General features: G+C 53.8%; 1 protein-coding gene across 1 annotated transcript; it reads left to right on the forward strand.

Moving 5' to 3' along the window:
• Positions 1 to 7,800: 7,800 nt before the first annotated feature.
• On the forward strand, positions 7,801 to 12,865 carry NKX1-1 (NK1 homeobox 1). The gene is made up of 2 exons (XM_056326288.1): positions 7,801 to 8,275; positions 12,054 to 12,865. Exons 1-2 carry the CDS (start codon positions 7,801 to 7,803, stop codon positions 12,863 to 12,865), a joined length of 1,287 nt encoding a protein of 428 aa, XP_056182263.1.
• The last annotated feature ends 2,514 nt before the right edge of the window (positions 12,866 to 15,379 follow it).

Raw genomic sequence — 15,379 nt, forward strand, 5'->3', positions numbered from 1 at the left:
GTTGTAGAGCTGCCCCTTTGACTTCACTTTCTAGATTAGATCTAAAATGATAATCTTTTTTTTTTTCTCAGTGTGTCTCATATCTCTAGCACCTTCATTTCTAAATGCTTAAATAACATAATCACAACAGAGGAGTATTGCTCACCTGCCTGAGATCGTCTTTGACAAGAGTGATCCATTACTATATGCACAACCTGTGTGCCTCCTCTGTCCCCTCCAAACCAAATTAATCACAAATAGTGTTGTGAGGACTTCGGTGAAGTTCTGCAGCAGAGTCTGGGATGTACCAGAAGCTGGTCAGGTTCAGAAAACTGGGACATGGCGATGGAAACATCTTGGCACTGTTTCCTGTAGCATGGAGTATTGGCAACACAAGCAGCCCCGAGCACCCTGTCAATATGGGCAAATTAGGAATGTGGCAGTCTTCATTGAAGTCACCAGGTTTATTCTACTGAACAATTAAGCTAATAGGGCTGATATTTTGGCTCCTTGCTTTGCTCCTGAACTGAAAAACTTGAAGACTCAGTTCCACCTCCCTCCAGCTGCCCCACATACACACTTGTGCTTCCCCAGCTCTGCCAGCATTTGAAAAACCACACAACCATCAAGAGTTGAAGACATTTTCACTAATCCATCGTAACTGCTAAGTCCTTGTTAACCTCTTGTCTAAATATGAAGAGTAAACCATTTAGATCTTCTTGTTAAATTATTCTTTTACATATAAGACAAATGACAGAAGCAGAAGAACCTCTTTTTCTCCCTTCCTCCTCAGCTGGTGGCAGAAGGACCTTCATTTGATCATAGGGTTGTTGTTGCCTAAGAAGATGCTGGGAGCAGTGCCTGCAGGAGTTGTATCTCCTATGGCCATCTAGCAACTTCACAGGTTTGCCTTCAATTAGCGCATCATCACCTTACTAACAGCCTTGGTTGGGCACTGGCTGGGGAAGAAGAGGGAAATACCCACTCTGGATGCAAAGGAGACATAGGGCAGGGTAACATCAGCCTACTCCTGGCATCTTCTGCAGACTCTGCTTTGGCTTTCAATTAACAATGGGGAATAGTTGGGGAAGGACTGAATCCTATTGAACGGTAACAGTTTCCCAGAAGGATCGCTGCCATCACAAACATTTTTTTTTAATACTTCTGTGGTTTCCAGATCTGGACAAGGACTATCTTAGAAGTAGGGCACTGAGAAAAGTGTGACCAAGAAAGGCCTATTGAAAATAATGGAATTAAGATGTTACTTGGGAAAAGAAAGGATTAATACCCTGGCTAATCTAAGCATAACTAGAAAATGTGGTTTTCATCATTCTGTATGAAAGGATGTTGTTCAACACACCCTCCTGTAACTAATAAGGGTAGAACTAATATGATAAATAATACACCCCTAGAAAAAGGATTATTGTAGCAGTAGAAGGACTGATTTTTATAATCGATGTAAAATAGGTAAAGCACTGAGTGTCACACCTAGAATATTGGTTAGTAACGCTGAGCAAGAAGAGAGTTTATAATTCACGGTGTCTGACTTGAAGTTCATTTGCAGAGAAGGGAATAAAGCCATTTTATGTGGCTGATACCTGCAATGCATATAAACACTTTAAGATAGATAAATAGATGTATTTACATATGTGCAATACAAAGTTTTTATTCTTTCACGTGTGTATTTATGTATTTTGTGGGCATTCCTTATATAAAGGTGTGTATCTACAGAAAGTATCCATATGTAATGTGTTCATAGACATCGATATTTACACTCACATACGTGTGCCATTAGTGCATGGATGCAGGCATACATCTTACACGGCTGCACCATGAGGGGCCCCACAGAGGCTGTTTGGGTGCCACAGCCCATGTCAGAACGGTACCTGTGAGCAGGGGAGAGTAGGATTCGGGGGAGGGTTGAACTTCATGACCACCTGAAGGGTCCCTACATCCCAATAATAATATAAAGGGGCCAGGGGGAAGGAAGGATGTGGGTGACTTATTGGGGTTTATTTGGGACTTTTTTTCCTTTTCTTTTTCTAGCATTAATTCTCTAATACAGATCCAACCTTTTCTTTTCCCTTCACTGGCTTCCCAGGGACTATAGCATCCGGGTGAGAGCCAGGCCTCTGCCACAAGCAATGGGTACCCGCATAAAGGAGCGGGGGGAGATGCTATCGCGGGCAGCCCCTCTGCCTGGGAGATGAGAAGAGCAGAGGTGTGTGCACTGAGTCTGCAATAGCCCTTCTCCTTCCCTCTCGCTCTATCTGAAGTCTGTTGTATATTTGTTCCTTCACGGCTCCTCGTCCTTAGATTAGATTTCTCCTTTCTCATTACCAACCTTAATAGACCCTTCAGACCTCATTCCAGCCCCAGATATTATCTGACCCGTATAATTAATTAATTATAGCCCAAATATTATAGATTATTAAAAATAGCATAACTAATAGTGTAATATCTCAAGCTGTCGACTTTAATAGTCAACATTGTCTTGGTCTCTCTTATCAGGCTGGGACACCCGGTGAGAATATTGATTTCTGGTAATTTTAGCCATCATCTGCCATCCTGATGGGTAATTGTCAGATTTTCACCAGAGTCAGAGCTCATTTGAAATCGTTAAACCGTCGGCAAGGCTCACAGTTGATCTTAATGTTTCCTTTTTCTCCCCCTTCAATATGTTTCAGCAACAGAGAGGAAAATAAATAGAAAAAGAGAGCAAGCCAGGGCTGCCTGCTTGCCGGCCATCTGATTTCTCTTTCATTTTATTTTTTTTCCTTTACACGTACGACCCCCGCCATGCAGAGGGGCTGCGTGCGCCCCCTCCATCCCCGCTGCCTCCCCTCTTTCAGCCTTTCGTTAGAAATCATAAGAATAATAGTAATAAAATAAAGGAGCCGCTTGTCCCTGAAGCACGTGCGTGTCTCCGGCGCCCCGCAAGCGGGACGATGCTGCCGCCGGTGCCGCTCCCCGATGGGGAAGCGTGGGGCAGACGCGGGGGTGCGCCGCCCCCCCCGCTACGCCCGACACACCACCCCCCCCCCGAGGCCGCTCCCCACGGGTGTCTCGGCCGTGTCGGGGGCTGGGGCCGCGGACAGGGGAGTTGGTACCCCGGGATGAAAGGCGAGGGGGTCTCCCCGCTGCGCCCCCCCCGCCCCCCCCGCCCCTTGTCCAGCATCCCGGCGGGCGGCCCGGGGATGCTCTCGGCGGAACGCCTCCAGCCTCCTTGCCAGCAAAACGGATCGGCTTTCGCGAGGTGTGTGAAAAAGCCCCTGAGGAGGCGATCCCAGCCGCGATAAGTGACAACAAGGCACTTTATTAGTTTTTTATATAAACGCCCGGGTGCTGGGAGATAAGCGCCCAAATTAGGAGGCGGGGGGGCGCGGAAGCGGCTCTTTAAACGGGGACCCGCCGAGTTGAAGCCTGAAGGGCGATGAGGGACCGTGGCTGTCACTGACACCCCCCTCCCCCCCCCCCCCCAAGTGATAGTTGGGGGCATCTCCCCCCCAAGCCTCCCCCAGGGCTGCCCTCGCCTGCCAGGGAGCTGGGAGGGAGCCGACGAGAGGGAAGAGAACTGTTTAATAGATCCTCCGAGGATTCCCCTAGAGCATTATTTAAACTTCTAATTATGATTCATGTGTGTGATAATATTAATTTAATAATCAAGGAGCTGTGCAGGAAGCATTAACCTCAATTAAGCTCATTACTACCCTAACCTGGAATCCCCAGGGCTTTTAAATCTTCTACTATGAGGACCTGACACTGCATTGATAGAGGGCGAGATCTGCTTCAGAATCTTTTTTTTTTTTCTTTCCCCGAAATAATTTGCCTTCGTGGGTAGAGTTAATTAATTCCCTGATTTTGCCTTGGGGAAAGGGGGGTGGGGGGGAGATCCCCACCTCCCCTGGGAAACCCGGGCATCACGAGGTGACCGCCTGTCCCCGGTCCTCAGCTCTGCCCTGCCTGGGGACACCTCGTGGGACACAAAATCAGGATGAGCCCAAGAAGCATATACGAGGCAGGGGCTGGCCCCCTGCTCGGGGGCTGGCGGGGGGCTGCTTGCGGCCACAGGAGCCAGGGGCACAAAATAATATTAATATTAATAATAATAATGAGAGCCAGTCAGAGCAGGACGAGATGAGTTTTGGAGCTCGATTGCCTTTGAAACAAAATGGGGAGAGCGAGAAGTCCCAGGGAGCTCCCGGCCCCCCCGGGCGGGCAGATGCGGCCGCGGAAAGCCCTGCGGCGGCGGGACCCGGCTGTACCGGGCGCGGAGGGACGCGGAGACCCCGCGCTTGGTGCAGCCACCGCAGTGACCTTCTCGACGCAGCGAGGGCTGCTAAATTGTTTTACCGCGGCGATAAATGCCTTTAATTACCCGGAGCTCCACACACCCCAGGGACGGGGAAGGGGATTAATGGTGAACAGTGGGAAGGAAAAGAAAATAAAAAAAAGGAAAAAACAAACAAACAAACAAAAAAACACCACGAAAGGGGGGGTGGGGGTGGAAAGGAGCGCTCGTAGATCCGCAGTTTGTTGAAATCTATTTTGAAATTGGGTATTAACTAATTAAGTTCGTGGCGGAAAACCGCTCTTAGCCGTGGGAGCGAGCGGGACCTCCCCGCCCAGCCCAGCACCCCCAGGCCTCCGGAGGCTGCCAGGGGGGTGCCCGGCCTGCTCCCCCCACCCCCCACCCCGCAGGGTGAAGGGTGACCGCGCACCGGCGGGACCTGGGGCAGAGCCCTTGCGAAAACCAAGGCACCGCATCCCGTCCTTAAGCGCGGCATCCCGAGGGGCAGCCCTTGGCACAGGGGGTCCGGCCGGGACCGCCCGGGCTGGCGGAGGGACCGGCGGCTACCGGGAGCTGCTCCGGCCTCCGGTGCCTTCAAGCTTTGGAAATATCACCTCCCTGCAGGTATAATTCAGCCTAACTACAGAGATAACTATCGCTGCGGCGGGGAGGCTTGTAAAAACGCGAGGGTGTTCTTTGTGTTTATTTATTTTGGAGAAGGCAACGTTTCGTGGAAGCTTTCAGCCACGGGGCAACGGGTCCGGACCCAAAAAATGAGGGCCTGTCTCTGCATGGCGTCGATGCTGCCCTTCTGGGGGGGGGCTGCCGGCCCCTCACCCCCCAGTACCCCTTCCAGCCAGTCCCGAAAGGCAGCATCTCCCCGACTCGCCCGTCCCTCCTGCAAGGAAAATGGAAAGGACTGTCTTCGTGGAGAGCAAGACGGGACCGGTCACCCGGCCCGATCACGGGAGAGATATTACATGTCACAACTCATCTAGGGCCCCATAATCAGCGCTAACTTTCTGGTGAACAGATAACCAGAGATGGCAGATGGATGGAGATTGCACAAATGAGGCTCTAATTGACAATCAATTGTGATTAGGAGCAATAGAACATCTTTATAACACTCGCTTTAAACCGCCAACAAACAAAAAGCGTCGGCCGGGCTGGGGGTCCCGTCGGGCTGGGGCCGGGCAGTGCCACCCCTGCTGCCCCCCAGACCCCGGGGGGTGGTGCCCGTCGGGGCGAACAGGAGGTGCCTCTCTTCGGGGGTTCTCCCTGGGGATGCGGCTCCTTCTCCTCCAAACACCCAGCGCAGACCCGGGGATTTGTGCCAATTTAGCTGCTCTGGACTCTGCGCGCTTGGGGACTGTCCCTGCCCGGGCAGCCGGGCACAGAGATTTAATTACAATTAGGATTTTATTTTTTTTTTCCGGAGATGTACTAACTCAGGGAATAAAAAATACCGCCGCCACCCCCCAAAAAACCCGCATCTTCTCCGAAAAAGGTACAATTGCAGGCGACTACCGCAGCAGCTCATTGGCATCTACCTAAAGCACCGTCTACTTTTCATAAATAATAACCCAGAACGGCGGGCAGAAGTAACGGGAGGAAAATTTATCCGAAAGAAAAGATGAGATCAGAGGCACAGCTCCGGGGAGGAGGGAAAAAGGAGCTGTTAACAAACAAGCACACAGCCGGTGTGTGTTTGTGTAAACGTGTGTACGCGCAGATTAAAACTTCGCTCTCGCTGCGTGTTGGTGGCGGCCCCGTCGGTAAGGTCAGGAAAAGGGGGAGAGGTAATTACCTACACATGATCAGAGATTATACATACCGTTTCAACCCAGGAGGTGATTTATAATTTAAAGATAAAGCATAATAAAGTCATAAAAGAGAAAGGACACTGTTGTGGCGTCTGATTAAAATCTAAGGGCTGGTGTATAATATATGAGCGGGGGCTGTTGTGGGCTCCCGCTCAGCGGGACTCCCCTGGGCCCAGCCCGCTGATGGACTAATCATGTCCAAGCCCTACCAAAATTACAAGCTGATTGTTTTACCCATTATTTCTCCCAACTTTTAATTTCTGCTTTCTAAAGGATCATTGCCCGCGGTAATTGCAAAGGACCTGTCCTTGTATGTGTCACCAGCCTCAAAGACAAAAAAAAATCTAATTTTCCTTTTATGCTTTCTCTATTTTCCTACACACACACACACACACACACACACTTTTTTTTTCTTTCTTTTTTTTTTTTTTTTTTCCTTTTTTTTTTTCTGGAAGCTCATTCAAACTGAGTAGCGGCTGGAGCGTCCAAAACAAGAATGAAATTGATATGATCAAAGCACACCCGGCTGTCCACGAAAGGGAAGGAAATGGAGTAGGGGAAGAGATTCGGGGTTTATAATTCTCAGATAACTTTTATTCCTCTCTCTTAATTTTCCATCATTAAAGCCACTTTTAGTAACAGTATTTTTCTTGAAAGTGGAAGTTAGGTCTGGTTAATGCTTTACTTCTGCATGGGAGGGAATAGACCTTTTCTCCCAGTTAGTCAGAATTTATTGATCGTCGTGTTTTGTCTTGTGCCGTTTAAATGTATTAATTTTCTTCCAGCACTTTCTGGCACTTACATTTTATATTTAATTTTAATTAATTAGCTAAGGGAGCGAAAGGGAAGCGTGTGTGTGTCCGCGGACATAAGCCCCGCTCCAACCACTAAACCTCGTCCGTAATTTTCTCCTTTTGTTCTAATTTAATAAAACCAGCAGGGAAGGGAAACAGGTGCTGGGGGCTGACACCTCTGAGCCCACACACACACATAATCCCCTTTTGATCATCTAACTCCACTATTAGGGGTGGAAGACCTTTAGTTCCCATTTTCTGTATATAATATCTTCTTTATATTGATCCCGCAATTATTTAAAAGAAAGCGTCATCTCCTCCCACTTCTCCAAATAAGGCTATTTAGATGCTTTCCAGATGAGTGGAGGTGTGCTGAAACAGAGCTGACAGCCAAGTATATCACAGCCAACACCATCCTTCATTCGCTCTCTCCCCCGCTGCCCCCCTCCCCCCGGCACACACTTTCACCGTGTCTCTCCTCCAGTGATGAAGATTACAGACTATTATGGGCAAGGGATTAATTTGTAGCCAATTACAACCCAGTGCTAAATATGAATGCATAAATAAGATAGAGCCTTGCCTCTGTCTGTATGTGTGCGGGGGGAGGGCGGTGTGTGCAGGAGCGCCTGGGCAGCCTGGTGAGGATGATGAGAAGGAAGAAGGAGCAGCTGAGTGGAGGCTCTGAGCCGAGCATCACCTTGTGACTCCTGCCTCTCCCGGAGGCTGCCGGCCGGCCGGCCCCAGCGCAGCCCGGGGAGCTGCAGGCAGCGCTCGCCCCCGAGCCGAGCGGGGCCGGGGAGGAGTTTCCAGCTCAACTTCGCCGGGGGAAGGGGAGGGGGGGGGGAGCAAGGCGGAGGGGGGGGGGGGAGGGGGGGGGGAGAAGTTGCAACCCAGAGGGGCTCTGCAAAGAGTCATGAATGTGAGCAGAGACAAGGTCGGTGACATCTCCATCCCGGCAGCGGCAGCCGCGGCGGTGACAGCCCCCGCAGCCGCGGCGGGCATCGGCGGGGAGCCCTGCGGCTTGCACGGGGAAGGCATGGACAGCCATGGGGAGCAGCGGCTGTCGGCCGGCGGCGAGCTGCCGCTCTACTCCTGCCCTGGAAATAGGGACAGGCAAGGGGACAACCAGAGCAACACCCCCGGACAAGAGGGGGCAGTGGCCGCGCTGCCCATGGTGCACAGAACCACCTCCTTCTCCGTGCTTGACATCCTGGACCCTAACAAATTCAACAGCAAGAGGAGGCAGTGCGCCGTCTTGTACAAATCGGTGGGCACCGACTTCACGCTGGGGGCGGAGGATAAGCCCGAGGACTCAGGGACGGAGCTGGCCGAGCAAAAGGCTCTCGCCGAAGATTTCGACACGTGCAAGAAGTCCGCAGACCTGATCAGTAAGTAGGTCTGGGGGCTCGCAGGCGGCCCCCCCCCCCCCTTCCCGCCCCCGCCATGGGGGGGGCTGCACTCAGCTCCCCCGAGGAAGGGGCTTGCATGCTTGTAAAGACCGCCGGTCCCCCGCCGGCAGCCCTGGGAGCAGCTGGCTCCCGGGGAAGGGCAAACGCTCCCTGCGCTCCTGCTGCGAGATGGCAAGAGGTGGGGAAGCGCGCCGGGCCGGGGCCCCGCCGGGCGGAGGGGCGGGCGCATCCCCCCGCGGCTGGCGGCGTGGCCCCGGGGCGCGGCACCGGCCGGGCTCGGCTCGGCGGGGGCACCCCGCGCTGTCCGACCTGCGCATCCCCGGGAGAGGCAGGATCGGTGCCGGGCCGGCTGCGTGGGGGAGGGACCCCGCCATCCTCTTCCTCCTCTTGGGAGGAGGCAGCCCTGGGTGCGAGCCCCGGCTCGGGCAAACTTGTTAAGCGGCTCCTGGAGCTGAGGCTGCGGCGGGCCCGGAGCTCCGGCCCCGGCAAGGAGAACCCTTCTCTCCGTGCCCCCACGCACCCCCTCCACGCGTGGGTCCCCCCAGGCATTTATGACTTTTATGCACCTTCTCTCCAGCCCCGCTGTCCCCGTCTCTTCCCCCCCGCAGCCTGCTGCCCGTTGCTCTGGGCGACAGATTCAATTTTCTCTCTCCCTTGGCTTTTTTTAGGACAAATCAGACTAATTGTGACAAAATGCTGGTTATCTCTGGAAAAACAATTAAATTCCTTCGATTACATTTAAGGTAAAATGTGCTTAGCAGCGTAAAGAGGCTGGATAATGGGGGAAATCGCCCCAGAGTGGCATGTAGGACTGCCTGGATCGATATCCTATTATCGAATTGTGCATATCTCTTTCAAGCACCTTGCAAACTCTTCCCTAACATCTAAATTATAGGGTCAAAATTCGGATAATTACTCGATTAAAACCTATTACACTTATTAGGGCTCGCTATTGATCGGGAATTGCATTCGACCCGAGCTCTAGATTGCTTTTTCTTTCTGGGTCCAAATATCCCAACTTTCTCACCTCTAAACACCGCGACTCGGGGGATAGCGGAGGGTTTCCGAGTAAAAGACGATAGCTGTGGGAAAATATCTGTTCTGTGTCCTGAGAGGAGGGAGAAGGGGCCGCTGGTGGCGGGGGATAAACTTCTCGGACAGGGAAAAATAATTTCTCTGCATCTGGGGCGGGAGAGGACTCGGAGCTTTCTAATCCCGCCACAGCATGGCTCTTTCCATTAAAATTAGGCAGCGAAAGAGTTCTGGAATCTGCTTCAGCCCGAGCCTTACACAACAGAGGCATTTTTCATCTCTACAGCAAAAAAGCAGGAGCGGGGCATTAACAGAATTCGGAAGAGATTTCTAAAAGCAGTGCGCAGCTGGGGTAATTATTCCTTTAAACTCATCTGACTTTTTGTCATACTAAATAGATCTGAGCGATCAGAAAGACTGACGAGGTCAGCCTGTGGCTAATCTCACGCTTTTATCTCCAGACAAGGAGAGAAATGCAACTCTATCCCTTCTCTAAAAATAAATATATTTGGAGGCATCTCGGAGCGGTGCGCTTCGTCTGCTGACAAGTGTCCCGGACACTTCGAACGTTCAGCTCTTCGGTCCTACCGCCTTAATATTATGGCAAGAGTCGCGAATAGAGCCAGGACTGCTCGAAAATCACGATGCTTAATTCCTCCCTTTCCCCGCCGTGATTAATATTAGCTCAAGCAGTGGTTTCATTTAGGAGAAGTGTTCCGAAAAGTGGCTCTGGCCAGAAAAGTACCAACGCCCGGAAAATGCAAAGGCTTTCTGGTAAAAGGAGAGTGAAAACAGCGCTTGTCGCGCACCGCTCGTAAAACTCATCTACTGTTAAAAAAAAATAGTTAAAACTCCGTATTAAATTAACATTTAACATCTTCCAGAAACAAAATTGCAAGCCCAGCGTCAAGCCCCATCACCCATCGTATTCGCGCTGCATCTTTCTCTTTAAAGAAAATTGTAGGTGAGCTACGGCTGGGATTTCATAGAGTTTACTGGGGAGGAAGGAAAAAAAAAAAAAAAAAAGAAAAGAAATAAACTCTGAAAGAGCAGCTGCCCGCTCCCTGCCCGCTGCGCGGTCGGGCGCTGCGCGCCGGCGTTCGGCTCAGCCTCGGGGCTGCCCCGCAGCCGTAGCTACGCGCACTTTTTACGAACTGTTGTTGCACAAAATTACGCGCTGCAATTTGTAGCGGATTCTACAGGTTGCAAGCTGTTCGTCCGCACCCCCTGTGCGGGGCTGGGACAAACCCGGCGGGGCTCACGGCTGGGCGCGGAGGTCACTGCGTGTTCCGTGCGCCGATGTGAACGGAGAGATGGAAAGGATTCTTAATGAACCCCAAGTTATTAAGAGATATTTTCCGGGTGATAAGGATTACAATAAATTTCCCTGTCCCTCTTTCTCTTCGTGAGCCAGCCACGTCCGATGTTAGCTCGTCGAACAAGACACTTTTTAAGAGCACCCCTAATCGTATATACGGGCCGTCGGGTGTCCGGCGTTTAGGGTATGGACCGAGTTTGAGGTGCAATAGCGTGTTCAGTTTTTTTTAGGATTAAAACCAGCTCAAGCACGCCCGGGATAGGGGTGACAGATGAGCGTTTCGCTTTCTATCTGCCTGCCTCGGTTAACCAAGTTAAAGGAGCCCTTGATTCGGGGGTTCCCGGAGTTGCACCCCCGATGCAGGTGCGAGCGGAGGGAAGTTTAGAAGTGTTTAAAAGCACTCTAAGAACTCGAAAACCGCTAAAAGGAGGGTACCCGTGGGCCTCTGCTCCACGACCTGCCCGCGGTGCCTCCCGCGCCCCGCGCCCCTGCGGCGGGGGTCCCCGCCCGGCGACCCCCGAGGAGCCCGAGCCCCCGGCCAGGGTCAGGCTCTGCACTGGAAAACGCCATTTGCTTTCAGGCTTCATAATGACAGAACCGTCAGCAGAAGTCCAATAGCCTTAAATATCGGATAATTACCCTGCTCTCCGATGAAGACCCGCTAATTGGAGCGTAATATAAACCCAAATAAATTAAATGACCATTAACTAGTTTGTACATTACACAAAATGAGTTTAATTAAGTTTGTATCTGCTCTGCTAATCAATACAAGTATTTACTCCGCTTTAATACTTCCATCTCAGCGAGTGACAAGAGGTCAAACCAGGCGAGGAAACGGTTAAAAACGCCCGAGCAAAACCGGGCAAACCTCCCACCGATGCGGAGGTTCCGCTGCTAAAACTCTGACCAGCGATGTGGCACCTCCGCTGCCGGCTGGGGACGGGCGGGGGGCGTGGGGACCCCCCCGTTCCCTCCCCACAGCCCCCGAGCGGGTCGCGGGGGGCGCTGGCGGCGGGGGGGGGGGCGCGCCCCTATGCCAGCTGTCGCCCACGGTGGGCGGCGGGGAAGGGGCAGCGCTGGCAAAGCCTCCCCGGGCTGGGCAGCCCTTCCCCGGCCCCGCAGCCCCCGGGACGGCCTCGGAGGGGGCTCGGAGCCCCATCACGGCCGCTCCTGAGCGGCTCCTCGCCTTGTTCCCCCCGCTCCCAGCGCGTCCCCGACGCAGGGCCGGGGCGGGGGGGCCGGGCTCCCGCGTCCCCCTGTCCCAGGAGCAGCGGGGCTGAGTCTGCCCCGCGGCGCGGCCGGTGTCCCCTCGCTGCCCCTCAGCCCGGGAGGGGCCCGGGGTCGGGACGGGGCGGGGGCTGGGTCCGTCGGCGGCGAGGCCTAACAGCGGCTGTCGGTTGCCCGCAGAGGACGGCGAGCTCTACAAGGCCGAGGACTGCGACCTCGACTACAGCAGCCGGCCGAGCCGCAGCCCCGACAGCGAGCTGCCGGACGACGAGGAGCTGTGCAGCGAGGAGAGCAGCAGCAGCAGCAGCAGCAGCAGCGGCGGCAGCAGCTCGGCGGCGCCCGGCGAGGCCGACCCGGGCCACCTCCACGCCGAGGCGGCCGAACCGGGCTGCGTCCCGCCCCCCCCGCCGCCGCCGCCGCCGCCGCCCCAGCAGCCGGCGGCGGGTCCCGGCGGGCCGCCGCAGAGCCAGCAGCAGGCCAAGCCCAAGCGGAAGCGGACGGGCTCGGACTCCAAGTCGGGCAAGCCCCGGCGGGCGCGGACAGCTTTCACCTACGAGCAGCTGGTGGCGCTGGAGAACAAGTTCAAGTCCACGCGGTACCTGTCGGTCTGCGAGCGCCTCAACCTGGCGCTCTCCCTCAGCCTCACCGAGACGCAGGTGAAGATCTGGTTCCAGAACCGCCGCACCAAGTGGAAGAAGCAGAACCCGGGGGCCGACACCAGCGCGCCCACCGGCGGTGGCGGCGGCGGCGGCGGGGCGGGAGGCGGGCTGGGCGGCGGGGCGCTAGCGGGGGGGCTCAGCCCCCTCAGCCACTCGCCGCCCATGGGCAACCCGCTCTCCATGCACGGGCCCGGCAGCTACGCCGGGCACCCCGCCGGCGGGCTGGTCTGCGCCGCCCAGCTGCCCTTCCTGCCCAGCCCCGCCGTCCTCTCGCCCTTCGTCCTGGGCTCGCAGACTTACGGCGCTCCGGCTTTCTACACCCCGCACCTATAAGCCCGACGCCCCTTCCTCCCCCTCCTCCTGCTGCTCGCCCCCCGGCCCCTTCCCGCTGCACCCCGCCGCCCCTCAGGGCCCGCCCGGCTCGGGCGCTCGGGGCGCCGGGCGGCTTCTCCCCCCGCCCCGAGAGGTGACAGCCACAGCCGCCTGGCAGCGACACCGGGGCTCCGGCCACCCCCGGCTCCGGCCACCCCTAGCCCCGGCCCCCGAGCCCGCCGCCCGCCATCATTTCTACGACCCTTTTTATATGCGATGTGTCCGGACGGCGCTTCTGAGGGGGGAGGAGGAGGAAAACCTCCCTCCCCCGTGTACATACGAGTAGATGTAAATCATCGTTACCTGTATTTTTATTTTCACCGTCCCTCGTTGCTATGTGGGTTGATTTTTATTATTTTTTGGGGGCTTGGTTTTTATTCTGGTCTGGCCACTCGTCAAAAACTTAAAAAAAAAAGAAAAAGATTACGTACCCATTTGACTCTCAGGGTAAAACAGAGAACTATCGGTCCTGTCCCTCGACACTGCCGAGGCAACGATGCGCCGCTGCCTCCCGTGACCTCACGGTGACGACAGATTTTTTTTACATACGTCACTCTGCAACGAAACCCGACCCTGGAGGAGCCGCTGCGGACGGGCGGGGCGGGGGCCGAGGGGGCGGCTGCTGGGGCGCGGGGTTGGGGTTTTTTTTACGTTAATCAGTTCTGTATATTTCTGGTTGTTACAAAAAAAAAAAAAAAAAGTTTTAACTTTATAATTAATGTATAAGGTATGGGAGTAATGAGCAAGAGATGATACGGAAAGCACTTTGTTTGCTAAACACTTTAAATCAATCAATAAACTTTAAGGAAACGGCGGCTTCCCGTGGTGCTGAGTCCTGGGTTTCTGCTGATTTGGTGCCTAACAAGTTTCCTCTGGAAAACGCCTGGCTCATGAGGCGTTTGGAGGGATGTCTTGCAGCATCTTTTACTCGTTTCGTTTACTCTGAGAGCGTATTTCTTAGACGCAAATAGCCTTTGTTTCTGAGTTCCCTTGTTTGCATTTTCTTAATTGACTTTGCCGATTGCTGTTGTGCAATATTAAGACAAAAAAAAAATCTTTTTATTTTTCTCGTATAGAATTCGCCATCTCTCCTGTGTTGCCGCAGACCGGGAGTCTGATATTTTGGATTTATGTAAATTGAGCAAATCGTTTCTTTCATCCAGATTCCTCCACTTTAAAAAAGAAATTAATCTTTCCATCCCCTTTCTCCTAATTACTTTAAAACTAGTATCAAAGGCACTCTGTTATAATCCTTACTTTATTATATTTTTTCTTAATTTCGAAGAAAAAGTCTAGAACCGCTTTGAGCACCCCGAGCTGGCTGCGGCTGTGAGGGGTGCCGGGGACGCTGCGGGGACGCGTTTCTCCCGGTTCTGCACTCCCTGCGTGGGCCCAGGGAACAGCTCTCGCTTCCCACTAGGTTTTGGTTTTTGTGTCCCTCTCCCCCTTTTTTTAAATTTTTTTTTCCCGTAGAATTTTAACGTCCCCCTTCCCAGGGGTAATCTTAAGAAACCAGTGTTTTCCGGAGCGATTTTGGGGAGCAGAGAGGGGATGAAGGCTGCGCACCCGTCCCCCGCTGCCCGACGGCCAAGGTACCCGGGCTCGGTTGCCCCGGCTCCCCCGGCTTCCCCAGCTGCCCCCGGCCTGGGGCAGAGGCACCGCGCCCGGCCCGGCGCTCCGCAGCCGCCTCCCGCTCCCGCACACCCGCTGTAGGAAGAACTCAGCTGTTGTGGAAAGAAAATCTGCAGGGATGGCTAATGCTACAGATGCACAGACCCACGCATGGACAGCGGATGCGCAGTCCCACGCAGGGACAGCGGTTTCCAGGGTGCGGGTGGGTGCGGGAACAGAGCAGGGATGCTGCGGGCTCCGCTTCGGGTGCTCTTCCCACCTCGTTTAGAAGCTTGCAAGTGCCAGGAGTCTGGAACCAGACTCATTCGCATTTGTGAAAATAAGAACCTTTACGATAGAAGATGCTCTGAAGAGAAATTTCAGGGCAAGCATTATAAGTAGTGCTTGGAGCACAGCTCTGCGCGGCTTTTACTGGCAGGAGAAGACCAGCTCAACTGGGAAACGGATACTCGGGAGACTCTTCCACACTAAAACTAACCCTTTGCTGACCAGGATTGAGCAGGTGCTAGTAGCAGCTGAACGGTTAGCTCAGATGGGACATGACCCAGCTTAATTAAGAGATAATTCAAACCCTGCCCGCACACCGGGAGCTGCAAACGATTCCCCCAGGCGGAAAATAATTCAGCTCCAACAGGGAGCTGCTCAGAGCTTCTGAGTAGATGATTTTCCTACTCCAGGTCAGTTAGCATCCTGCCAGTGAAACCTGTTCATGTGAGTATTATTACTCACAGCTGTTGGATGAAGGAGTCAGTTAGCCTGAGATTCCTAGTCATTAAACTCGATTTAACAAGGCTTCTCACATTTTATAGCAGTGCTGAAAACAGAGCCACAGGTATCTTTCTC

Source organism: Falco biarmicus, chromosome 1 (genome assembly GCF_023638135.1).
Source record: "Falco biarmicus isolate bFalBia1 chromosome 1, bFalBia1.pri, whole genome shotgun sequence".
Classification (NCBI taxonomy): Eukaryota; Metazoa; Chordata; class Aves; order Falconiformes; family Falconidae; genus Falco; species Falco biarmicus.

What these genes read in the sequence shown, in the direction of transcription:
- NKX1-1 (XM_056326288.1), top strand. Translation starts at nt 7,801, where the DNA reads ATGAATGTGAGCAGAGACAAGGTCGGTGACATCTCCATCCCGGCAGCG. An exon ending in GAAGTCCGCAGACCTGATCA is followed by an intron (nt 8,276 to 12,053) that starts GTAAGTAGGTCT and finishes GGTTGCCCGCAG; the next exon opens with AGGACGGCGAGCTCTACAAG.